The sequence below is a fragment of the Neofelis nebulosa genome, chromosome 1, assembly GCF_028018385.1.
Source record: "Neofelis nebulosa isolate mNeoNeb1 chromosome 1, mNeoNeb1.pri, whole genome shotgun sequence".
Taxonomy (NCBI): domain Eukaryota; kingdom Metazoa; phylum Chordata; class Mammalia; order Carnivora; family Felidae; genus Neofelis; species Neofelis nebulosa.
The window spans coordinates 127,877,620-127,904,397 of record NC_080782.1 but is presented as its reverse complement, the minus strand read 5'-3'; the positions used below and the strand labels follow the sequence as shown (position 1 = coordinate 127,904,397).

General features: G+C 46.4%; 2 protein-coding genes across 5 annotated transcripts in view; one reads left to right on the top strand and one right to left on the bottom strand.

Annotated features, from left to right (window-relative positions):
• SLC25A48 (solute carrier family 25 member 48) overlaps nt 1-12,807 on the top strand; it is a 169,501-nt gene extending 156,694 nt beyond the window's left edge. For all 4 annotated transcript variants that reach the window (XM_058736051.1, XM_058736069.1, XM_058736060.1 and 1 more), the window contains 3 exons: nt 1,459-1,592; nt 8,842-8,971; nt 12,071-12,807. In XM_058736051.1, the coding sequence (XP_058592034.1) occupies nt 1,459-1,592; nt 8,842-8,964 (257 nt within the window). In that variant the 3' untranslated portion in view covers nt 8,965-8,971; nt 12,071-12,807. The remainder of the gene's footprint in view (nt 1-1,458; nt 1,593-8,841; nt 8,972-12,070) is intronic.
• Nucleotides 12,808-21,970: 9,163 nt separating this feature from the next.
• On the bottom strand, nt 21,971-25,945 carry IL9 (interleukin 9). Its single transcript, XM_058732873.1, has 5 exons — nt 25,105-25,945; nt 24,757-24,792; nt 24,639-24,671; nt 23,300-23,431; nt 21,971-22,156 (listed from the first exon to the last, which is right to left on the bottom strand). Exons 1-5 carry the CDS (start codon nt 25,216-25,218, stop codon nt 22,046-22,048), a joined length of 426 nt encoding a protein of 141 aa, XP_058588856.1. The 5' UTR covers nt 25,219-25,945; the 3' UTR covers nt 21,971-22,045.
• Between the last annotated feature and the right edge of the window lie 833 nt (nt 25,946-26,778).

Genomic DNA, 26,778 nt, shown 5'->3' with positions numbered 1-26,778 from the left:
ACACAACACCTCTGAGGGGCTTGGTGGTGCTGTGAGGGGGACGGGGTCGAGAGGTATGCAGCTAGAGCCAGAGCAGGGTGTGGAAGCCAACAGGGGGTTGCTTCTTAAGAAGGCTGAAAACGTGGCATGTGTGATGCTGTGGGGAAAGGTCTGGAAAGAAGAAAATCGTCGTTGCTCCTCCACTTCCTGCTTCTCCTCCCCCTCCTCCTCATTAGCTATGCTCAAAATTCAGCAAACACCTAACAAAGCCCATGTCTTAGCCACCAAACACCGGTGTCCAGCCCGCTGCCCCCGTGTGTCTGCGGCCTGGCCAGAGCCAGCTCCTAGTAAGGGCTTAGCACTTGCCGACTGAGGACAAACAAGGCCCCATCCGCTCTCATTTCTGGTGAGAGCAGGTATGAGGGGCCTGGTAGGCAGACCTCACTTTGTAATACCCTCGCCCATGGGCTAAGGAGCCAGGGAATATGCCAGGGCAGCACCTGGACAGACTCCAGGAGAATCAGCTTTGTTATTCTGGCAGGAGTCAAGAGGAAGGGGAGGTCCAGAGGGTTCCCAGAGGGTCACGGGCAGGAGGCCATGGGGGTTGGAGGCTGGGATGGGCAGAGGGCCCAGGGCAGGCTAGGGCCGCTTTTGGGAGCTCCTGGGCGGCAATTACAAAACCTTGCAAACAGCTGCCTTGGACTTTGGCATCAGTTTGTTTTTCTCTTCCTGTCCACAAATGTGCCAATTTCTGTGTTTATACAATAACCTGGCATTCTTTTCCTAGAGTCCTTTCAAGTCACAAAGGTGCTCAAACTGGGGCACCTGAGCTTCTCCACCAATGATGAGCCAGGCTTGTGTGGTCCCAAGGCCTCTATGTCACACCTCTGGAAAAGTCACAAGATTTCTAAAGACCTGCCCCCTGCTCTTTTCCATCTTTGGGCTGGTCCCTCCCTGGCAAGCAGCCTACCTGCAAGTGTTTGTTTAGCTTCTCTGTTTGCAGAGTCGCTTCTGTCTCTGGGGAGCTGCAAGCCTTCAGCCTCAGGCATCGCTCTGGGCTCTCACCCTGGTGTCCTGGAAGGGCGCTGCAGAGTATTGGTGGGGCCTGCTCCTGCTTCTCCAGTAAAAGCTGCTAATAAAGGCATCCACTTAGGAAGCTCTGGCTGTGGGCCTGGCACTGTGCTAGGTGTTCACGTGCATCCGTTTATTTGTCCTCACAGTAACCCCATGAAGATGGGTGCTGGTGCCCCACTTTACAGATGGCAGACCCAAGGCCTGGAGGAAGAGACTTCTGTAAAGTCCCACACACAGCAAGTGATGAGTGAGGTTCAGAGAAACCTTTGCAGCTCCTGACTGAACTCTTTCCACTTCCCCCAGCAGCTTGTTAAGCCTGTTAGTGGTGGAAATGGGCAGGGAGCCACATCCCCTCCAGATCCCAACCAGCCAATCCCTGACACTTGTTTGTCTCTCTCTTTACAGGAGCAATTTCTTGGGGGACAGCGACTCCTATGGATGTCGTGAAAAGTCGACTCCAAGCTGATGGGGTTTATTTAAACAAATACAAAGGTGTCCTGGATTGTATCTCCCAGAGTTACCAGAAGGAAGGTCTTAAAGTAAGCCCCACAGTAGTCATGCGGGGTCAGTGTCAGTCCCTGGAAGGTGGGCCAGACGTTTGGGGGGTATATGAGGTTACAGAGAGGGGAATCAGGAAACTAAAATGCTCACAGTTACCATATCAAGCACGACTTGAGATTCTTGTCTCATTTAGTCCTTGCCCCAGGCTGGTGGAGGAGACAGAGGTTCAGAGAGGACTAGTAACCTACCTGAGGTCACACAGCTGGTGCATGGCAGAGCCAGGACCTAGACCCACATCTGTGTGTCACCAAAGCTTCTCTTTCATAGGGATAGGCTGAGAGCTGCTTCCTCACTCACTGCTCAGTGCCTCACTCTCCTGCAAGCTGGGGGCCCCAGAGCTACCTGAGTCATCACATCTCCCAGTGTCTGGTCACTTGGTCTGTCTTCTCTCTCATCCCACTTGAGTCCTTACACCATCACCTCTGGTCTCAACTATGAGGCAGCCTCCAACATGGCCTTGTCTCCCTTCTCTTTCCTCTTCCCTGCACCCAAAGGGCTCATTTAAATCCATGCCCCTTCCAGTCAGCAGACTCGAGTTTAAAGGCAGCCTGGCAGCCTGAGCTGGGGGGAACATCCAGGCAAGTTGCTTCACTGCTCAGCCTCTGTTTTTCCAAGGATAATCATCCCTACCGTGAACAAGGGGGATATTTGTCAGTGAAATACAAAAAGTGCCTAGCTTCGTGCATAACACAGTATATTTAAAAAGAGTTACTTGTCATTGGCTTTAGTATTAGTAGTTTAATTAGTGCAAATGTCACTACTGAGCATTGGGTCTTTGCTTATATGTGTCGCATCCCCAAATATATGCATACGTATATATGTATATATGTATGTGTATGTATGTGGATGGATAAGATAATTTTTTTTTGCTTCAATGGAGTACTGGAACTTCTCTGGAAACCTGGACTTCCACAAAGCCTCTTTTGTCTGCACATACATCTACTTGTATATGTATGCATACACAGACACACACAGACACACATATATATACACACATATACTCACATATATATACATATATGTGTATATATTTGTTTATATATGTATACGTGTATGTATGTGTGTGTGTGTGTATATATATATATATATATATATATATATATATATATATATATATATATATTTGGCTTCAGTGGAGTGCTGGAACTTCTCTGGAAACCTGGACTTCCACAAAGGCTCTCGTCAGTAGGTGACTAACCAAGGCAGTGTTCTCCAGGTGCTCCCAGACAGCAACTGAGGGGGCTGGAGCCAGGTCATACATAGGCTGCTGCAGGTTCCACTGATAGTACTGAAGTCTGTCTGCCTAGTACCTGATACACAGAGGGACAGGACTCTGGGGTACTTGACATGTGGTCCTGGATCCCATGACTCCTTCAGAGGCACCTGTCTTTGTGGATGGATGTCCAGTTTTTGTTGTTGAGGTGGGGTCAACACAGGGACGTCTTGTACTGCCATGATACTGACATTACTCTATGTATTTACTTTTATTGAGGTCTTTAGATCTTCATACAGCTTCAAGTTACTCTCTAGTGCCATTTCATTTCACTCTCCAGGACACCTTTGAACATTTCTTGCAGGATAGGTCTTGTGATAATGAACTCCTTCAGCTTTTGTTTATCTGGGAATGTCTTAATTTCTCCCTCAGTCTTGAAGGATAGTTTTGCTGGATATAGGATTCTTGATTGACTGTTTTTTCTTCTTTTAACACTGAATATGTTGACTACTGCCTTCTTGTCTTTCAAGTTTCTAATTAATAATCTGCTGGTAAACTTATTGAGGATTCTTTTTATGTAATGAGTTCCTTCTATCTTCTTGTTTTTAAAAGTTTATTATAATGTGTTTTGGCTTGGATCTCCTTAAGTTTATTTTGCTTGGAGTTGCTTAAGCTTCTTTGATGTTTATATTCATGTTTTTCATCAAATTTAAGAAGTTTTTAGGAAGTAATTTAAGAAGTTTTTGGCCTTTATTAAGGAAGTTTTTAGCCTTTATTACTCCAAATATTCTCTGCCCCTGTCTCCTTTTGCCTTCTGGGATGTCCACAATGCATGTATTGGTTTGTTCGATAGTTTCCCACAGATCCCTTAGGCTATTTTCACTGTTCTTCAATCTTGTTTCTATTTCTCAAACTCAATAATTTCTGTTGTCTTATTTTTAAGTTTGCTGATTCTTTTTTCTGCCTGCTCAAATATACCTTTGAATCCTTAGTGTGAATTTTTCATTCCAGGTATTGTATTTTCAGCTGCAGAATTTTTGTGGGTTTTTTTCTGGGTTTTCTATTTCATATTGATGTTTTTGTTTTTGTTCATATATTATTTTCTTGGTTCTCTCCACATTTTCGTGTAGTTCTTCAAGCATCTTTAAGACCCTTGCTCTAAAGTCTTTGTCAGGTAAATCTGCTGTCAGGTCTTTTTTAGGGACAAGTCTCTTGACTTATTTTTTCTTCTTCTTTAAATGGACCATACTTTCCTGTTTCCTTTGAGGCCTTGTTATTTTTTATTGGAAACCTGACATTTGAATCTAATAATGGGTTAACTCTGGAAATCAGATTTGGTGTCTTTTGTTATTATTTTTGTTGATTGTTACATTTTTGTAATTGTTTTAGGCGGTCTCTATGCCAAAGATCAGCCTGAAATGTAAACTCGAGGTCTTCTCAGGTCTTTTCTGAGCCTTTCTCTGGGTATGCATGGTTACTTTCTAATTTTCCCCATATATGCAGTTCCTTTTTAATGTCATAGTCTATAATGTCTATCTCCCAAAGAGGAAAAAGAGAAAAACGAAGGGAGAAAGGGTCATCAGCCAGAGGAGGAAGGGTTTGCATCAGTGAAACAATAATGAGTACCTCCCTGTTTACACCTCTGTGATCAGAAACAGCAGTCAATGATCAAAACATAGATCTCTAATATTTGGAGAACAGGGTCCTTATTGCCCACTCTGGCTTCCACAAGCTATGTGTGCAGGTTGCTCCTCCAGCGTACATCCAGCTGCCTGCCACAGGTCTGGGGGTGAGGGAGGGGTAGCTGCTACCTTGCTAAGAGCTAAAATTGGCTGCACTTAACCATATTTACTGTGCACACCTTCTCCTGGAAGTTGTAAGGATTCGCCAAACTGTAGAATTTCAAAAAAGTTACATCAGACGGATTCCATCAGTGCAAATTTTATCTCGGTAAGGAAACAGTTGGCTGGCATTTCCTATTCTGCCACCTTCCTAGAATCCTCACCTCACTTGTCTTTTGTATTATTTTAGTAGAAGCACAGTTTGTGATTCAGTCAACTACAGAGGGACACATAAGAGACATTCGCATAGGATGCTTCTTTATTTGAGATACTTTGTCTTCTATTAATTATTAATGTTTCAAAAAATTCAAGTTAATGTATCAAAATATTAATGTTATAATTCTATAAAGTCTATAGAGGCTAAATATATTGCTGATATTATTTCCTCCAAAAATTACTTTGCTCTGTTAAAAACAAAGTCTGGGAAGGCAACTGAGGTCAGATTACAGATTTCTTAATCTCAGTAGCATTTGGTTCAGTTTTTATTCAGAGACAGGTTTTAAACAGAGGCAGCCGTATTTAGCTTGATTAACCACTCATTGACTGAAATTAATTTTTTTAATTTTTATTCATTTTAAAAATGAATAATATATGAACATAGGAAGCTTCAAAAGGTAAAAGATGATATACTGTCTAAATGTCCCTCCTTGGTCTTCAGTCTTCTCTCAAAGATAATCACTGTTATGAGTTTCTTACAATATATTCCAAAAATAGTCACAGCCAGTGTGAGAATATATGTGGATAGGTATATTTATATATGTTTGTATTATGTGTTTGCATATAAACAGAAATCGTAACATGAAGAAAACATCCCACACAGTCCTGGACAGTTGGGTTGTCTCACAATCAGATTTCTGGCAGCAAGAGGAATGACTTTTCCCGGGGCCTAAGGGGTGTCCCCAGTGACAGATGGCTGTAGCACTGGCTCTATGGGCCACCCACTCCCAAATAGTTTTTACTGCCACTCACTGAGGCATGGTAAGCCAGCCTGTTCCCATTTTACCATGGAAGAAGAACTCAGTGAAAATAAAGAATTAGAATGGAGTAAAATAATGATGATGGTACCCATATCTGGTAGTTCTTTGCAACTCACTTAATGACTACCAGTAAAGCATTCCCTTTTTGATAGAGGGAATTAGAAGTCTAGGACTTTGGGGGCATTCCCAAATCAAAAAAGAAAGCTCTGGAACTTTTGGGTCTACTCTGCCTGCTGTGATGATCGTCATGGGCCACATGGGCCATTGCTCACACTTGGAGAGCTACCATCTGAAATAAGGAGGCCAGAGGAGTGACTTGGCATCTTTGAGCTGCACAGAGAGGGCTGTTGTTGAGGGGGTTTGTGATAGTGGATTGAGAGAGGTGGAGGAGGAATATTTAGGCAGTCTCTATGCCTCCCTAAGGAGAGGTGGAGAAGAATATTTGTAGGAAGAGAAGTTTCCTGAAGCACCAGAGTTGATTGCCCTTTGGTTCTGCCATCCGGGGACTGGAACCCTCCCTCCACTCTAGGAATCCCTCACTACCACTACCACCATCAGCCCTCTTTCAGCTTGGAACTGTTTCCTTTTCACAACAAGGAATTTGTTCGTTCATTCGTGTGTCCATCCATCCATTCATCCACCCACTGATTCCTTTAGTGAGACTTATAACAGACCCTCTGGGCCAAGAAAAGCATTTGACGCTGGGAGTTCCAAGGTGTAAATGCTGAGGGTTCTAAGGTGTGGATCTGAGTGTTCTTAGGTATAGATTCTGGGGGTTCCAAGGTGTAGATTGGGGCTCCAAGGTGTGGATGCTGAGGGTTCCAAGGTATAGATGCTGGGGGTTCCGAAGTGTAGATGCTGGAGTATAGATGATAAGTTCTGAGGCAAACCACACCGTAGCCCTGCTCTCACTGCCCTGACTGAGATTATTAATGGGGATACCGACAAATTATGGGTGGTTAGGGACAGTGTGAGAAGTGCTGTGACAGCAGAGATACTGAGTGCACAGAAGACAACGGGCCACAGTCCAGCTTGGAATGCCCATGGGAAGACTGCTAGAGGTATAGCCAGGTTTGGGGAACATTCCAGCAGAGGGAGCAGAAGATACCCAGTGGTGGGAAAGAGCTGGCTCCTTAGAGGAATGACAGGCTGTTAACCTACCCAGAATGTCAGGTATAAGAGGCAGCCCAGATAAAGTGCAAGGCCAGAGCAAAGGGGTCTTGGCAGGCCAGAAAAGGGTGTAGACTTGACACTGGGCAGTGTGGAACTATTGAGGCTTCATGAGGACTCAGTCTGGTGGTTTTGTATTCAGAAAGCTTGGGATAAAAGCCACCAGGTGTGTGCTTTGCCATCTTCGGGCCTTACAACAGAGCAAACCATAGCTGCTGGAGGGAGGTCATGTCCATATGTCTGAAGAGTCCCATGGTTCCCTCAGGGCCCAGCACTGTGGGAGAGGAGATCCACATTCCAAGCTGGGCCCTGCCTGGCTCAGCCTCACAGAACAGAGTCAAGCCCAGGCCCACAGGGGAGTGTCTGTTGCACCCAGCATGGAATTTTCCTCTCGGAGCTCGAGCCAGTTCCTTGCTGTTATTCAGTCACTGTGGGTGAGCTTGGGGAATTCCAGAAAGGTTAGATGTCAAAGAGCAGCCCTGATGTTAAAGGGTCCTCCTTGCCTTATGCCTGCATCACTCCAGGGTTTGGCTGAGCCACTTGCTTACCTGTGGGGGTCCTTGTCCATCATCTCCCTTCTCTGTGAGGGTCAAACTTCCCCCAAGTTCACAGAAGCCATTCTCTCCCCTTCACAACCAAGCTACATCTTTCAGGCTGCCATGGAAGGCCAAGGTGCAGGTGCCTCTCCTGCAGAAAGACATCCTGACATCCTGACCAATGACAGAGGCCTGTACCTACCCTGAAACCACAGTGACTGACAGCTGAGAAAACTGGGGAAATATAAAAGGGCTAGATTTCTCCTTCCATAAAATTACAGTATCAGTTCTATTTATTACACTTGGTAAATATACAGGGGTCAGATAACAGGTTTATATCATTGGCTTGACAGTTCTTGGGTCCTTTACGCTTGAGTAGGGTTTCCTTTAGATGTGTTGTCTAGGGAAGACATTTAAGGACCACTCCTCCCCACCGCACCCCTCACCAAATCCCTTAGCTGTTCTCATCACATTCTAGATTATATTGTAATTATTCCCAAATGGGGCCTATCTCCCTGCCCCCAGGAGGTTTTAAACTGGGCAAGGCCTGGAACTACATCACACTGATCAGATCTACTCAATGGGAAGATTCAGGGAGGAAGTGAAGTATCTTATCATATGCCCTAGGGATGGAATACAAATACCCTGTTCTTGTGTAAAAGGCTGAGTTAAGCAGCTCATCAGTACAGGCCAGGCCAGGACTCCTCCGCACTTATACTAATGATCTAAGGTTGAGTGCCACCCTGTGTAAAGATGGCTACTGATGATGATGATGATGATGGAGATAGTCAACAGGTCCATGGCAGGTACTGTACAAGCGCTTTAAGAGCTTCTTCTCATTTATTCCCTCAACAGCCATATCAAGTCAATAGTATTATTACCCCCATTTTATAGCTGGGAAGTTGAGTTCTAGAGACTTTGCTACTTGCCCAAGCAAGAGCTATTAAATGGCAAAGCTGTGTCTCGACTTCATGCCTAGTGTCTGAAAAGTATGGCCTGAGTTCTTCCCCACTCTGCCCCTTGGGGGACATCCTGTCAAAATGGTTGGTCCTGACTGGGTGCTCTGTCTACCATTGCAGAGTGAGTGGAGTGCAGAGCTCGGATTTCCAGGTTCCAGAGAAGTGTGTGTGTGTGTGTGTGTGTGTGTGTGTGTGTGTGCGCGCGCGCACGCGTGCGCGTGCACATGTGTGGGGGTACATACATGAGAAATAGCAGCAATTAAACAAGTGTATGTGGGTGTTCATGGTCAGCAGCTTGCCCACAGTATTTAGTTGTATGTGTACCAGGCCTGGGAGGAGAAACCCCATCACAGGTGACATGGGTTGAGACAGGAGCATGACTAGGGGGCATCCGGGGTGGTTTTCGCTTGTAAGGACCCTTTGAGCTCTGTGGGGTCCAGCCTGGGACAAGTGGGCAGCATCCCCAGCCTCTCTCTGCACCTGCAGAGGGTCCAGGTCAGTCCCCTGTGATAACGTTACCTTCTGCCAAAGGTGTTTTTCAGAGGCATCACTGTGAATGCTGTGCGCGGCTTCCCCATGAGCGCCGCCATGTTCCTCGGGTATGAGTTCTCGCTGCAGGCAATCCGCGGGGACCAGGCCGTGACTAGCCCCTGAGCGCCAGGTCAGTGTGTTTCCTTCCCAGCCCGTTGTACCTCCTGGGAGCTTGACACTGTCTTCTTTGCCATGAACACGTTGTGACTTTCTGAAACATCCCTGCCATTTGTTTCCTCTCTGATCCGTGTGAGTTCTGGGGCCACAGTGGCCAACCTTCTTGTCATCAAAAAGCCCTTCTGAAATGCTCGCCTGTGGCTGGTGGTGAGCTGGGTGCTCATGAACTGAGATGGGCACAGAATTTCCCTGTTTATAGTAAGCTCGCCCATCTCTTTTCCCATCCAGCAGCTTCAACAACCCTTGAAGGGAAGTGTGTTTCACTTTATTATACAAATTCAGTGGCCCAGGGCCAGAAGTGAGGCCTTAAGTTAGAGTGTCCACCCCCTGCCACAGGGCACCATCTCTCCATCTTCCTACTGGACTCATATCGTGAGTCTGAGAGCCAGCAACGGGCTCCAACAGCCCTGGAGGACAGCCTCTGTCCTTGTTCCCTGCCTCCCCCCTCTTTCTTTCTCCCACTCTCATTGCAGAAAGATCACTACAGCCCAAGGGATCTAAAAAAAGAAACCTGACCAAGTGACTCCCTTAGTCACATGCCCTCAGTGGCTCCCCATTGCCCTTTAGGTAAAGTGTTAGTCCTTAACCCGTCATCACCAGCACCCTAAAATAATTTTCTCACTCTTGCCTCTGGATCTTTGCACATGCTGTCCCTGCCTGACACCCTCTTGTCACACCCTTCCTCTTGTCCTTGGCTTTACCAACTCCTCTCTGTCATCTGGGCTTTGGTCAAGAAATCTCTTCCTCCAGGAAGCCTGCCCCGATGCCTCCGCTAAGATGAGTTGTGCCTGCTCTAGGCACTCCCCAACAGTCCCTTCTCAGCCCCTACCACATCCCCTTGCATCATACCTGCTGATGACTCTCCTCACTCCTCAGCCAGCGTGCAGTCCTGGGAGAGCTGCCACTGTTTCTCCGCCTCTGTGTCACTGGTGTCTCACGCGGAGCCCAACACCCAGATGGCCCCTCAGAAACATCACTGAGAAGATGGGCAATCAAGTGCCAGCGTCCCCTCAGCTCCTCCCCTTCTTTTCCTCCCTGTTTCTCCTTCTCTGGCTCCACACTGGTGTCCTGCAGAGCTGAGAAGACAAGGTGGAATGAGTCACTGAATTTTCTAGTCAACAAGAAACCATTTTGCTTCAGCCTTGGCGACTACAAATTCTCTCAAGAAGGATGGCTTTTGTCAGAAAGGTCTCGCAGTCCTCTCTGCTGCCTTCCCTGGGCCAGCAGAGGCCTGCTAGCATTCGTGGACGGGCCCAGACCCTAGACCCAGGGGAAGGGTGTGATGGATCAGGCCGATGAGACTGAGCCCAGAACAAGGCTTAGAATGCCGGCTTCATCAGATGATTTAGCTTTTAACTAAAGCACCCACATTCACAGCTCTCCCGGCTTTTGGCTCTCTCTTACAAAAGGAAAAGAGTAGTAACACATTTTGCATAATTAAACGTCTTGAGTGGGTTTTGTCCAGGGCGAGGAAGAAGAACGGCCTGGTTCTTAAAGCTTTGCTCAGATATCAGCTGCTCTCCACCTTGAACAGGTGAAAATAGCTTTCAAAAAAAAAAAAAATCCTATCATAAAATCCGTGCCTCTTTATTGCAGAAAAAATAGAAAATACAAACAGAACACAAGAAAATAACCTATTTTCTGCAATATTTTGTAACTCATCCTTCCCATTTAATAGTTCAAGACCACTTTTTCCATGTCATTAAATATTCAGCAGCAAGGTGGTTTTTGTGCCAAGACCTGGCAGATCCCAGAGTGGCTGGACGCTTGCCCAAGCTGTCACACCCGGCAACTTGTGACCGCCCTGGTGGTTGGCTACTTCTGGAGGAAGGAAGAAGTTTCTAGCAAGCCAAATTCTGACCATCCTGGATTTAGCCTTTCAGAGCAGCGACCACCCCAGTTGGAAGCCACCCTTTCCGGAAGTACTCTCACGGTACAAGAGGCACAGATGTGTGTCAGCCTTGCCTCTGCTAGAGTGAGACAGGAGGCTGTGGCCCCCCGGGTGGAAGAAGGGGTTTCCCAATGACTTTTCTGGAGCCTCATCTTGAACAAGCCTTCAGTTTGTTTCAACTTCCTGCTCTAACCTAACAGCCCCAAGGTCCTTTATCAAGCCCTGGATTTGAATTTGCCGAGTAGCTCTGAGATCATGGGCAGGTCCTCTAGGCAGCAGCAGTAGCATCTACTCTTTGAAGACTTGGAAACCACTGCCTCCCTTGTGGTCTAGACTGGGGGCAGAGTGAGGGGTGGTGTATGTTAGAGAACCGCAGAGCCCTCCGGTCCCTAATTGGTGGCAGGAGGGTGCCCATCTTGAGTCCCTGGGTGCAGGTGGTAGGATGGCATGGAATGGTGTCCATTGTCTACACTCCATCGGAGCAGCGTCCAAACCACAGTACCTACGGCCTCCTTCCAACAAGCAGGGGCAGGGGCAGAGCTCTCCCTCAGCCCCCACCAACTCCCGTGGAGGAGGAACACTTCACTTTCATTTATCCTCTCCCCCAATTCACACACATGAGTGAACCAAGGACCATGGCAAATCCAGTAAGTGGGGCATGAGGTCATTGTTTGGGATGCGGCTAGTTTGACCTGTTCTCAGGGAGTACCAGACTCAGACAACATGAGAAAGATGACCCTGGGTGGTAGAAGTGGGGTCCCAACCCTTGTCAGAAAGTCAGCTCTTAGGTTTGTTGGAAGCCTATGAGTCCAGCTGGGCCATCCCCACCGTCCTACCAGGATCTCCTATCCCAGAAGCTTCCTGGAATAATGCTGGTCTGCCTCCTGACTTGACATTCTTGCTCCACACCTCATGGATCTACCTTTAAATCCTGGAAAGTCCATTTCCCAGGAAATAAGATACATTCTTCCTATAATACCTTTTTTTGAGCATTTATAGATGACCTCAGACAACTTCCTAGCCCTTCACATCTGCCCTCATGGTGATGCCCTGCCAACTCTTGCTTCATATACACAGTTTTCCCAATGGATTGTTGACCCTTAGATCCTGCTTGATAACTTGGGTTTGATGAAAGCCTTATTTTTCATCCTTTTCCCCTAGGGCCAGCGTCACCTGGCCAGAGCTGGTGTCATCTGACCAGAGCCTCTTTTTGCTACAAGTTGGTGCTGGAGGCATGGCATCTCTAGACTCCTCAGTAGTGAACTTAAGAGAAAGAAGGCCTCTCTTCCACCTGTGCTGTGGGTCAGGTGGGCCCTCAGCCATTGGCGCCAACCTCAGAATCCCTTCTTTCCTGAGGACTCTGCTCCTTACCTCCCAGCTGCGGCCACTCAGCTGCTGCCTGGGAAGGAACTGTTGGACCATTGGACCACTGACCGACCACCAGCTATTTCCGATCTCCACTGGCCCCAATACAAAGCAGGATAAGATCGGCCCTGTCCCCATGCCTGCTGTTACACTCACTGGGAGCTCATGGAGGAGCTCAACTGCATGTTTGCAAATAAAAAGCACTGAAGACCTCTTCAGGTCATTACCGAATCAGATGCTTCTGCCTGGCTTCCACAGGATACTGGCCACTCTCGTTCTTCCCTATGTTTAGATCTCTATAGATGGTGCTGGCCCAAAGAACCCACTCCACACAGGTGAGAAGAGAAACCAAGGAGATGGCCGTCATGCTTCTTTATGCCCTGCTGCCTCCGGTGGGCAAGGAGGACACCTGACTCCGGTGGCACTTGCTGATGGGGCGCCTCAGAATGGTGTTAGTGAGCATGCTGGGATGGGCGTTCTCTGGGCCTTATTTCCACACGGAGAACAAAACAAAACAAAGTACTTTGTCCACAGCCTGGTTTCCAGAATGGTTTCATTATTCTAAATGTTCTCTCTCACTAGAACCATGTAGGAAGTCCATTGCTCTTTTGCTGTCCTGTGGCCTGTGTCCATGACGCCTCTCACTTTTGTGCCTACAACAGGCATCCCTAATCAGTCGTAGAGGCTTTTCCTGATGAGCCGAATGCTACTTCAGAATCCTCAGCTTAGGACCCTGGGCAGCCATCACCAGTCTGAACTGGCGCACAGATTAATCTATTTGCCATTCTTAGCTTACATCCCAGTGGGGAAAACATCCTTAGATTATTTTTCTTTCCCCTTTGAAAGTGTCTTCCTTGATTTCTCTGTTCCCTCTCACTACTGTACAAAAAAACAGTCCCCCAATGGTTCTCTTGGCTGATAAACTGCAGAATCACCACTTGGTGGCAGCAGAGGTCAAGAAAAGCCTCCACAGATGTCAGCTTCTGGTAGCTTGTGACCACGGTCCTCAGCAGTGAGAGCATCTGAACTCCATGACGCTTCTCTTCTGGTTTTCTGGATCTCACCATCTCCCTTGTTGTGGTCCTTCTTCTTCTCTGTGGTGGAATGAACCTCATACTAGGGAGAAATATACTTTAGGTTCCAGGTCCAGTCTGTCATTGGCTACCTTCCTTCGTGATCTTGGCAAACTTTTGGCCGCTCGGGGCCTCAGTTATCTCATCTGTAAAGTGGGAGAATTAACAATAGGTCCCCATTATTTTCCTTCCAGGGCTTTAGTAAGAATCAAATGCAAACAGGGTTTTGTAAACTGTAAAATAAAACACACACACACACGCTCACACACACACTAACAGGAGTTAAAGAAGGCAGAGGAGGGGAATGCTTGTGTGATTTTTCTGGTTTCTGGTTTTGACTTGCCTTCTTATCTGTGAGTCTGGGTTGTTTGCAACACAAGGTGGCTGCAGTGGTGTTCCTTGGGCCTCGTTTCTACAGCTCAAACTCTAAATGCTACAGATGCCTGGCCTCTCGGCCTTTGGACTTCCCCATGGACATCCAATGCCCATGCATAGGTCAGGGTGGATACAGACACTGCTGTGGTTCTTCTGATGCCTGGGATGTCTGATTAATCACCGATGCAAGCCCTCCAACCTGCTGATTTCCAGTGCCCCTTGCTGCCAGGCTCCCATCAAAGGGGTTTCCAGAAAGCATTTGGTCCAGCAGAGGAGTCCAGCCCATGAGTTCCTGGGAGGTAGAAAAACCATCCAGAAAATTGCTGCTTCTCTCCTCTGGCTAAGAGTGGGGAGGGGCCAGCACGCTTTGGGGTCAGTCACTCCTGCCAGTCATAGGACCCATCCCTAGCTCCTGTGCCTCCTGCCTCCCAGCAGTGCAGACCAGGTAGGTCTCTCCCTCCACATCCATATATTCTGAAGACGTCCCTATAGGTTACATTTGTGTTGAGTCCGGGACCTGCACTCATTGCCTGCCTCACCGCTGTTAGCTGAATGATTCCCCCACACCCTTGTGTGTACAACACATAAACGGAGCTTTTAAAATTTTTCTTTAAGTTTAGTTTTTTCCAGGCCTCTGTTCTATCACAAAGTAATTTTGCCATTTTCACGGACAACTCAGAAGCTCCCAAGTTAAGGGCAGTCAGTTCAGGGTTTTCTCCTTCTCCTCCCTCTCCTTGGGATGACTTTAGGTTTGGCAGCTTGGGGTACAGAGAGAGGCTCCTGGCTCTTGGGAGGCGCTCCGTCTTATGCTGGTCCAGTCCAGCATATCTTCTTCCTGTCTAGTCCTAAGTGTGGCCTTCCACACTCTTCTCCTCTCTCTGTCCTGTGGAAAGTCTTGGCTTCTCCATCAGAACTCGGGGGCCTGTGTTAGATCTACCTTTGGGGCTGTCTATGCCACACCGTGTACTAGATGGCAGATGGCATTCTCTTTTCAGCGTGCTATCTCCCAGGACAAGAAATCCAGAGCCCTCCACTCTTAGGTCCTCACCCCTCCCTGGAGTCCTGCCACCACCGTTCCATGGCTCCGCTGTGGGCACAGTACTCACCAGGGTCTGCTGTCATCCTCTCCTCTCAAGTGTCTGTCTAATACTTGTTTGTGATAAAAAATGCTCCACAAATAGAATAGAAAGGAATTTCCTCAACCTGGTGCAGGGTATCTATGAAAAGTCCACAGCCAACATCACACTCAGTGGTAAAAGGCTAGATGCTTTCCCACCAAGATCAGGAACAATACAAGGATGTCTGCTTTTGCCACTTTTATTCAACATTGTATGGTGGTTCTATCCAGGATCATTAAGCATGAAATGAAATAAAAGGCATCAAAGTTGGAAAAGGAGAACTAAACCACCTCCCGTGCAGATGATAGCATTTTGTACATAGAAAACTGTAAGGAATCCATTGAAAAAATATTAAAACCAATAACCATGTTCAGCAAGATTTTAGGATACAAGATCAATGACAGAAGTCAGTGTATTTCTATGCCCTAAGAATAAACATTCCAACAATGAAATTAAGAAAGCAATTCCATTTGTAATACCACCTGAAAGATGAAATAACTAGGCATATTTTAGCAGAAGAAGTGTAAGACTTGCACACTGAAAACTACAAAACCTTGCTGAAAAAAATTTAAAGATCTAGGTAAATGGGAAAGTATTCGATGTCATGGGCCAGAAGACTAAATATTGTTAAGATATTAAGACTCCCCTAATTGTTCTGCAGGTGTAGTTTAACCCCTCCCAAAATCTCACCTGGCTTTTTTTTTGGGGGGGGGGGGGAAGGGGTGCATAATAAAGCTAATCCTAAAATTCATATGGAAATGCAGAGGACTGAGAATAGCTGAAATGAACTTGACAAAGAATGAGATTGGAAGACCAACACTTCCCTAAGACTACAGTAATCAAGAGAGTGTAGTTCTGGCATTATGATAGATGTGTACATCAATGGGATACAAGTGAGAGTCCGGAAAGAAACCCTTGATTTATGATCAATTGATTTTTCCCAAGGGTGCCAAGACAATTCAATGGAGAAAAGAATAGTCTTTTCAGTGAGTGATATTGGGACAACTGTACATCCACATACAAAAAAAAAAATTTAATTGGACCCTTACTGCACACAATACATGAAAATTGACTCAAGATGGGTCACAGACCTAGATGTGAGAGTTAAAGCTATAAAACTCATGGAAGGAAATATAGTAATAAATCTTTACGACCTTGCATTTAGCAAAGGTTTTTTAGAATACCAAAAGCGTAAGTGACAAAATCAAATATAGACAAATTGGACTACAATTAAAAACGTTTGTTGCTACAAATGATACCATCACTAAAATAAAACAACCACCCGCAAAATGGGAGAAAATATTTGCAGATCTTAATTCAGATAAGGGACTTATTTCCAAAACATAAACAACGATTAAATTTAACAATAAAAAGCAAGTAACCCAATATAAACATGGGCCAAGTATTTAAATAGACATTTCTCCAAAGAAGATATACAAGTGGCCAGGGAGCATATGAAAAGATGTGTCTGTAGTTATTAGGGAAATGTAAATCAAAGCCATAATAAGATATCACCTTATAGATACAGGGAAGGCTATCGTTGAAAAGATAGAAAATAGCCAGTATTGACAAGAATGTGGAGAAACTGGAACCCTCACACCCTGCTGCTGGAAATGTCAAATGGTGCAGCCACTTTGGAAAACAGTTTGGCAGTTTTACCATATTACCAGTCAGAATTACCATATGACCTAACAGGTCCACTCCTAGGTGCCCACAAGAAATGAAAACATATGGAGTCACCAAAGCCTTTACATGAATACTCATAGCAGCATTATTCATAATGGCCAAAGAGTGGAATCAACCCAAACATCTGTCAACTAACGAGTGGATCAACAAAATGCAGTGTATCTACACAACAGAATATTATTTAGCAATAAGGAAATGAAGTATTAATATATGCTATGACATGACTGAAAACATCATACGAAGTGAAAGGAGCCAGTTAGAGAAGAACACATATGATTCCATTTATAGGAAAAATCCAGAAGAGGCAAATTTACAGAGAAGAAAGATTATTAGTTGATTAGGCTGGAAGAAGGGAGAATGGGGAATGGCCGCTAATGAGTGCAGGGTTTCTTTTGGGGGTGATGAAAGTGTGCTGGAATTAGACAGCGGTGATGGTCATACAGCCCTGTAACTACACTACAAAGCGCTGAAATGTACACTTTAAGTGGGTGAGTGGCCTTATGTTTCTGCCGAGGGTCCCTTTGCAGAGGAAGAGAGGCCTTGGTCTGGGGTAGGTGAGGAAAGCAGGCTAGGAATGGAATGGAGCAGTTGAGCCTTCTTCACAGTATCTTCCTGCTTCAAATTGGTTGGATGTGCAAATAAAGAGACAGATGGATGGGGACTGGTCAAGACCAGTAACCTCTGGGCTTAGTTTGGTCAGCATCAGTGTGCCCTGGACTAGAATATTCTGGAAACAACTCTGCCTGGGCCTGACCGACCTGGACAAGGCTACTGGCGCTGTGGAGAGCTTCCATGCTCCTGTCGGTTAGATGTAAATATGGCCCTAGAGTTCAGTTACCTGAGTGGGAACCTTGGCTTCACTTCTTTTGAGCAGCATGCCTTGGACGAGTTATACTAACCTCTCTGGTCCTCAGTTTCCCCATCTGTGCGCTAGGAATAAGTATATACAATAATTCTATATCTACCTCACGAGGTTATTTCAAAGATCCACTAGATATTCCACAAAACATGCCTAGCCGAGTGCTTGGTACATTCAATACATATTCGTTCTTCTTTCTCCAAAGTGCTTTTTAGATAAATCTCAACTCTCCTGACACAGGCAGGAGAGTAATTATTGGGCACTTCATCACAGGCCCTGAGAACTCTGGGTTGAGCTTGTCTGCAGGGGTGTATCCTGTGGGTTTTATGACTTTTGCAGAACAGCTGAGGGAAACCACCAAGCTACACTGGTGACTAATCTGGGACACTGGGCTGCCGCTCATCTCTCTGCCCATCTTCTCCGGCAGCCGATTGTTCTGAAACCATCTCCAACCACCAGCGTCTGTCTGTCCTTGCTATGATCCCTGTGTGGGGCAAGCACTGGTGACGTGGCAGCTGTCAGTGCTGCAGGCTGTAAACCACAGCGTGTGACTTGTGTCTGAGGCCATTCAGAAAACGCAGGTGGAGACGAGAGAAGGCCCTGTGGCCAAGGCCCATGTGGCGGCCATCCAGGGAGCTACAGGAGCCTCTGTCCCTCCTGGAGATGCCCAGACTGGCTCCAGATAAGCCCTTGGGAAAGAGTGCCCCCTATACTTGGGGCCAGAGCTACGGAAGTATCACAATTCTGAAATCCAAACGGCTCTGAAAGCCCAAGATTTGCTGAGACTCATTTGGCTGCCAAACCTGGCTTTGAGTACTCCTGTGTGTTGTCTTGTTTGTTTATTTGTTCGTTTTGCAGAATATTAATGTATTTAATTGCAGAATCCTGCCCCAGGTAACATATGGCTCATGAGCTATGGGTTCCCCATCTAGAAGGCCAAACAGTTTAATTTCTAAAAACGATCTGGTCCTCAGGTGTTGGGATAAGGGCATGTGTCCCATATTATTATGAATCTATTTTACCCTCAGACTGTAGTCAGAGGAAACACACCTGCTATACACAGAATAAGAAAAGAACAGAGAGGATAGAGCCTTGGGTTTGGGATGAGACAGCTGGGACAGGGGTCCTGCTCCAGTTCTCACCAGCTGCAGGGCCCTGGGAATGTCTTTAACCGCTCTGAGCCTCGATTTCCTTGCTTATATAACAGAAATAATAATCCCTACCTCCTGTGGTTATTAGGGGATTAAATGAGATAATGCATGCTTAGCACATACAGAGTAAGGGCTTAGTAATTGATTACAGGCTTAATATTAATAGATAATGATATATGTATTGCCTGGATGGACTCTTTTCCTCAGTGCCATGTGCACAGGCGTCCACAGACCAGCTAGGGAGCCAGGCCAGACAACCGCGCCTGGGTGCTGTGCTCAGTGTATGGGAGCGGGATCCCAGTTTTGGGAACCCTGTACAGGAAGGGGGGTGAGACGCTGAGGACACTTAGTGCCCAGAACTTCTGGTCTTAGAGAGGAAATTATGTGGAAGATATTGGAATATGCTACTAAAAACCAGTAATAACGGTTGGGTGGCTCAGTCTGTTAAGAGTCTGACTCTTGGTTTTGGCTGAGGTCATGATCTCACGGTTGGTGAGTTCGAGCCCCACATTGGGCTCTGCGCTGTCAGTGAGGAGCCTGCTTGGGATTCTGTCTCTCCCTCTTTCTCTGCCCCTCCCCCACTGGTTCTCTCTCTCTCTCTCTCTCTCTCTCTCTCTCTCTCTCTCTCTCTCCATAAACAAACAAACAAACTTAAAAAAAAACAGTAATAATGGAACATGAAGTCTCATACCCACTGTTACAAGAGATGATCAGAAATCCTCTTTGGCAGAATCTGTGCCCCAGTGCTGCCTACCCCCCCCCACCCCCACCAGTGCTACATGATGCTGCTCACTTATCTGGGGAAGCAGAGGGGTCAACAAGATGTGATGACTGTCTATTTGTCTCAGGGTCTGTGTCCCCTATAACATGTTGACAGCCTTCAGCACTGAGGACAAAGGCTAAACCAGTGGTCTCCTTCTGAGAGCCTCTTGACCGCGAAAATCTGACTTTTGGCCCTTTCATATGCATGCCACTATAAAGAAATCACTGAGAAACTTTTCTTTCTGTGTGAAGTAAAATAATTATAATTGGATGTCCACAAATAATTATGATTGTGTACACACCATTTCTGCAGCCCAGAAGATAGCAGAATGGCTCAGCTGACCTTAGGCACTCCTCGCTAAAACCGCCGCATCTGCCCCAGGCAGGAGGGACTCAGCCGCAGGTGCAGGACCGAATTTGTGGCACTCCATCGCTAAAAGGTTTGCACAACTCCGGGGACCGGGGCTACTTAGAGTATCAGAGAATCTCACCTTTAGCCAAGGGCTGTTTAAAGTGCAGATCACATCTGATAATGCTTGACGTTGTGACTGGTGAAAGGCCGAGCAGAGCTCTTTGAGGAACCTTTGATGCTCTGAACTTTCCATATTATTGTGGTCAGAGGTACTCAAGGATGGTTTAGCTCAATGGGGGGCGGGGGGCGATTCTAATTTTGACCGTACCTGGAAAAATACTCCCCACGGGAGATTCTTCCCCCATCCTCTCACCCATCAGGTAGCGGGGGAGAGGGCGATTGTGATTGTCAGACCATCCCAATCCAAGACCTAACCCGGCCTCCCCCACAATGCATCACACACAGCTGGCAGGCGGCTCCCTCCCCAGGGGCCAGATAATGTGAACCCCAAGCTTGGAGGCTGCTTGGAGCTCTGTGGAGGGACCGCTCCTTTCTGAGCACCTGTAGCGTGTTTCTGGATACCATCCCTTCTCCAGGTGAGCACTTTCCTGACCTACAGACCAGTTCATACTCTGCTTTGGCGTCTCAAAGGGCTTTCGTTCCCTTGGCCAATATTTATGGAGTGCCAGCTCTGGTAGAGGGGTAGTGCGGGCTCGGGAGAGGCAACCGGGATTCAACAGTGGGCTAGCAAAGCTCTCCGTCCTCGGGGAGCTGCCCTTTGAGCAGGGAGAGACACCGAACGGGGTAAAGTCATAAGTGGGAGGGCATCTTAGAAGGTAGTGAGTACTGTGGAACAGAAGACAGGATCTGGGGTACTGGGGCGGGGGGCAGGTTGAGTATTAAGGTAAGATGGGTAGTACATTAGGGTCCTTCAGAGAAATAGAACCAATAGGCTGAATAGACAGAAGGATAGATATACAGATAGATAAGAAGAAATTGGCTCGTGTGATTGAGGAGGCTGAAGTGCCCCAAGAGCTGCTGTCTGCAGTCTGGAGGCCCAGGAAAACAGGTGGGGTGGTGATACGCGTCCACAGGCCTGAGAGCCAGAAAGCTGCTGTGTTTTAAGTCCCTGTCCGAGCATAGAAGAATGTCCCAGCTCAAGCTGTCAGACAGAGAGCCAATTCTTCCCCTGCCTCTTCAGGGCCTCGGTGGGATTGAATGAGGCCCACCCACACTGGGCAGAGCATTTCAGTCTACCAATTTGGATGCTCATCTCATCCAGAAACGCCCTCCAGACACACCCCAAAGCAATGTTTAGCCAAATATCTGGGCGCCCTGCGGGCTGGTCAAGCTGACATGTAGAATTTGCCATCAGAGACAGCCACACTGTAAGCCAAGCCAACAACCTGGTTCAGGGATCCCTTGGGTAGACCCCCCATTAGGTTCCGCACGTCAGCCGGGCACTGCCTGGCTGGTGGCGGGTTCTTACCTGAAGGTCTTTGGCAAGTGAACAGGTGACTGTATTGATCCCAAGCTTTCTGGGCTTTGTGCTCTAAGTCAGGAGGTCTGCTCCCTGGGTCTTCCCCTGGCTGAGCTTCAAGTACTTCCCTCTGTTCTGGGTGTACGTGCCTACATTCCTGGGTAGGCTCCTGCCTCCTGGCCTTACCACACTGCCTTCTCCCATTTCAGGGACGCAGGTGGCTTCTCAGGACCCCAAACTCCCTGGAAGTGCCCAGGGAGCATCCTTCCCCCAGCGCCCACACACAGGGTGCCTCAGGCGTGCCTTCAGCCTCCCTAACAGCAATGGTCAGACTGTCCCCACATACCCTTCACAACTGTGCTTTCTCCGTCCCCAGGCACAGCTAGTGGGACTTCCAGTCTGTTTAGGGTAACGGGTCTTAGTACAGGAGGCTTTGACCCATTCAGTCCCTTGACAGAGTTTGTAGGGTTTTTTTTTTTAACTTTATTTTGAGAGAGAGAGAAAGTGGGGGAAAGGCAGAGAGAGAGAGACAGAGAGACAGAGAGACAGAGAGAGAGAGAGACGGAATCCGAAGCAGGCTCCAGGCTCTGAGCTGTCAGCACAGAGCCCGATGCGGGGCTCAAACTCACAAACTGTGAGATCACCACCTGAGCCGAAGTCAGATGCCTAACCGACTGAGCCACCCAGGTGCCCCTGTAGCTTGCTTTCTTCTGAGCAGCAAGGAGTGAATAAACACCTAGCGACCAAATTGTGTTCTTTTTCTTCATATATATTTATTCCAAAATACAGAAATAATTTTAAACACATTATTACAACTGAATTTGATTCATCATGGCTTTACTTAATGTTTTTACCTGCCCCAACTCAAAGAAGAGGCTTTTTAATTCAATAAATAGCATAAATAATATTTCATCTTCATACTGTGCCTTTCACCCTTTCTTTCTGTAAAATTTCCTGGAGACTCTTCAGGAACGTCAGCGTGTTGCCTGTTGCAGTTTGGTTACACGGCTGTTCACAGGAAAAAAACTGTGGGGAGAAAAGTTAATGGAGTGACTAAAAGAGTGTGGACCAGGAACCACCCTGCCTGCAGCCCTGTGAGAGGCAGGGTAGGGGTGCAGTGGGGTGGGGTGTGCACACAGCAAGGGCTTGAGACATAGAGCAAATGCATGGGGAGGTCCAGAGCTAGCATGTCATGTAGACCGTGTAGATGGCTGACTTTGTGCTACCATTTCAGGGGTGCCCCCCCCCCCCCACCTATCAAATAATCCTAAATCTCCTCATTAGAAGGAACCTTTTCTCAGGAATCTTTGAATCCTAACGTTTTATTATCCTTTTTTGGTCGTCCTTCCAAGGTCACTGAAGAGCTCTATGGCCGAGAATGGGAATTTGGCATCAGGTAGACCAGAGTTCCCATCTCAACTCTGCCATTGCTTAAGTATCTAGCCTTAGGCAAGTTAGTTAACCTCACGGAGCATCTGTTTCCTCCGAATGAAGTGAAGGTGGTAAATGATAATTGCAACAATTGTTACTGAAATGCTATTGTCATGAAACAGTATATATTAAGCATTTAGAACTACAAGCTGTTGATGGTAAGTAACTCAGCTGAGTAGCTGGGTGAAGGCTCTTAGCCTTCTGAGGACACACATGGATTTGCTCATTCCCAAAGAGTTCACGTCCTCCCTTCCCTCCAGGGACCAGGGCACATGCAGAAAAAGAGAACATACTGATGGGCACTTAAGGCAAATGGCAAGCCTCCATCTGGATTTGAGTGCTCCTTCCTTTAAATACCTTCTTAGCCAGTCGGAAAAAAAAAAAAAATCTTCTTTTTACAGGCCACAACACCCACTGGGTTAACGAATCGACAGCTCTGATTCTCTAGATCTCAGCTTCTTATTACAATCAGGACAGATTCTTTCATTATTCAATAGGTGGAAAGAAGTAAACGGTAACATGGGTGTGAGTGTTTTTTTTAAACCAGGGGGAATTACAGGGCTATAGGGGCAGATCTCACTTTAATTTTATCATTCTGAGTACATTTCTTGCAGGTCTCGTATTGGCCTTGAACCACCAATTCCAACTTTATCGCCGTTTCTCGTTTAGCTAGAGTTGTCACTGACGTTCACATAAAAAGAACTAACCAGAGCGGAAGACAGGGAAAAACAAATTCACCTGGCACTTGCTGCTCTTTAGGTCTTTGACGGTTCTTCTTAGTCGGTTGAAAATAAGGGGGAAACTTGTTTGCACCGTGGAGTTGGTCATCTGGGACAGCCCTTCCTGGAAGCACGGTGTGGTGCAGTCGTCCTGGTAAATGAAAAGAATTTACTAAAAGAAACACCTTGAGGACCACTTTGAGAAGAACCACAAAGAGCTTGCTTTCAGACACTACCTTAATTTAACCAATGTAACCTAAACTGGTATTATTTTTAGACAGGTCCCTCTCCCCATGTGGGAAAGGACTTTCAGCATTTCAAGTCAAGGCCATTTTTCCACAGTGTCACTGCCTGGAGATTTCCAGTATGTTCCAGCAGAGGAACACAAAGCCGATGGACTCTGGAAAACAGCTCGTTCTAGTCTCTGTTGCAGCCGATGTTCCTGGGCTCCGTGTCTTGTAATAGTAGGTTCCCAAGGAGAAAGAAAGGAAAAGCTTTCTCACACCAGTCTGATGGCATGAGTCAGTTGAATACAGCCAGTGTTTCAGCAGTAGCTAAAATCACGGACCATAAACTGAAGGGCGGGACTGGGCTATAAATGCATGGTTCCTCCTCAGAAGGCCCCCTACCCTAGTCTCGTGTAATGGATGCAGCCTGATGGGGTGTAATATCTGACCCCAGCGAGGATGACAAGTTCAGATTCTCCCAGGCCTTGCTTGGGACGATAATAATACAGGAGGCACCTTCCTCCTCCCCTGAACCAGAAAATTCCTGCCTCACTTACTCTTTGTGAAAGTGGGGAATCACCTTCTGGAAGTGCTTTTCGTTTTCTCTCTACCTTAGACACCCTGTCCTCCCAGCATTCAAACCATGAGAGGGCCACCCCAAATCAGCTAAAAAGACAGGAAGGGAGGAGTGAAGGAGAAGGTATAGCACCCAGAGAGGTTTTGTAATAGGAAAGAAAAAAAGTTATTTTACTTCCTTGTGCAACCCTTGAGTTTTAGGAAATAAATTAGTAAGCAGTACGATATAAGCTATATTGTTTGTTACATTCTCAGCTCCAGTTTGATTTAATTGTGCACATGGCCACTAATCTAAGAAGACATACAAGATTCTTTTTAAAGTATTGAATAGTGTTCAAACTTCCCAAAGGGCATAAAAGCAGACCAAATACAATGTATACTAGCGATGTATCTAGTATAGAATTCAAGGGCCTGGTTTTAAAAGGAAATCCTGAACTGTAACAATTGCAATTAAGCAACATTTTCTTATTTCAAATATCAAATCGAGCAATTTATTTTTACTTGAAAACTTTTTAAAATTACACCGTCAAGATTATATTGTTTTACTGTACTTACAGAAGGAATGGGCAGACACAAACAATCGGTCACCTGCAAAAGAATAATTCCAGGGTGAAGATTCCAGATGCAAACATTAAAATAAGTTTGGAAAGTTCTTAAAAGAGCATTTACTCACGTTGGTGCCACAGCCACATTTTGAAGGTGGATGTTCCTAAAGTAAATAGAAAAACAAGAACCCATAATGGGTGGTGTGCTTTTCATCCTTTTGTTTCACCTACATTTTTTTGTTTCTTTGTTTCTTCTTTTTTTAAGTGAGAGAGAGAGAGAGAGAGAGACAGAGGGAGAGGGAGAATCTTAAGCAGGCCTCATGCCCAGCACAGAGCCTGATGCAGGGCTCGATCCCACGATCATGACCTGAGCCTACATCAAGAGTAGGACATACAACCAACTGAGCCACCCAGGCGCCCCTCACTTAAACTTTCAAGAGTTCCCTTTCCCACTGGCGCCCCCCTCTGCAGCTTACCTGCAGTTTGTTAATGAGGTACGTGACATCATGGATCCCTGACAAGGTCGAACACCTCTGGCTGGCCACAGAGCAGAGAAGCAGGGCAGAGGCAAGGACCACGGACAGGAGCATCTTGACTTGGAGCTGCAGGGTGGCTTGTAGTTGCCTTGAAATCGAGTCGTATTTAAAGCTCCCTCTTGCAAACCTGGAAAAACCCTGACATCAAACTGATACCAGGTGCCCACTACTTCTATGTAAGTTTGGGCCACTTGACATTGAAAAATACATATATACATTGAACTGAGTCACTTGGCAAAGACTATGTTACCCTGTGCTAGGAAATATCATTCCCCAGAAAAGATGCTTTTCAAAATTTGGGTACTGAGATACTGTAGGAAAAGTTAAAGATCTAAAAACCATAATTTTTTTTTAAGGCAGATATTCTAGTTGTGTGAGTTAGAATACTTTCCATGAAAGCCCAGGTCTGTATTTTCCCCTTTTTACTTTATTGGAAATGCTGATATAATAGCCAGTCACAGGTATTATAATGAAGGGGCCAGGGAGGGGGCGGGAGGGTGAGAAATCATGCAGGAGAGCTGCTCTGTTGGGGTTTTTGCAAGCTCAAGCTCGATGAAGTCATTGCAACTTTAATCTTACTACATTTTATTCTCAAATCTTAACAGCGTTTTTCATGCCTGGGGCCAGATTCTCCGCCTAGCACAAGGCATTTTTGTGCCAGTATCTCTTTAAACAGGTGTCTGAAGGAGGGAACTCTTCAACTGTACCAGCAAGAATGTAGCCACAGTGTCTGTTAAGATTGGTCTTGAGGATTCCTTAGTGTCTTTAGGGAACTTATGTCACCCTGCACAGCTGTCAAGTCAAAACTCGGTGCTTGAGATAGGATAACGGCTCACCTGTATTGAGCGCTTACGGCATACCAGCCACAGTTTTCAGCTCTTTACGGGAATTGCGTCATGTAGTACCTACAGCCACCAAATGAGGTAGGTACTAATTTGCCATTCCCATTTCTTTATATCTTAGATTAAACACTGTCTGTATCCTAGCTTCCCAGCCCTTCGATGAAGCTGTTCTTAACCACTGTGAGCCAGAAAGATGTCTCACTGTAGCCCTATAAGTATTATGGTTATTCCCATTCTTTTGTAGATGGGGAAATTGAGGCACAGAGATGCAAGTAATTCGCCCAAAGCCACACAGCTAGGGAGAAAAAACAAAACAAAACAAAACACTGTATTCAAATCCAGAACTCTGGCTCCCAGCTTCAGCTGCCCCCCTACTTCTCTGTTTTTTGCCTGCCTCTCCCCCTGGGATATATGCCCCGTATGGGTCTGGTTCACCCTTATATACTCAGCCCTTGGAAAACTCCTTGAGGAGCAGTGAGCCTCTTGAATCAATGCCTCTTGAATCAAAACGTGAATGTGAAAGGCAGTTTTTGAAGTAGTAAGACAGGTGCTCAAAAACTATGATTGTGTAAGGTTACAAATCTAGTTTCTGGATGTGTATGTGGAGGTGTGTGGGCTTAAGAAAATTTATCTTCTACACGCTAGAGGCTGAAAAAGTGGGGATTCTCTGGCTTAGCATTTTGAGCCATACTAGCAAGTGGGACACACTCGTAAGATTTTCTCACCACTGCTGGAAGAGTATGTGGTAATATTGCTTTTCTCATTGCATGCT

Coding starts and splice junctions, on each gene's coding strand:
- IL9 (XM_058732873.1), bottom strand. CDS start 25,218: ATGCTCCTGTCCGTGGTCCTTGCCTCTGCCCTGCTTCTCTGCTCTGTG. Junction 24,672..24,756: donor AATGTGGCTGTGGCACCAAC/GTGAGTAAATGC, acceptor ATTCTTTTGCAG/GTGACCGATTGTTTGTGTCT. Junction 22,157..23,299: donor TAAAGAGCAGCAAGTGCCAG/GTGAATTTGTTT, acceptor TTCTCCCCACAG/TTTTTTTCCTGTGAACAGCC.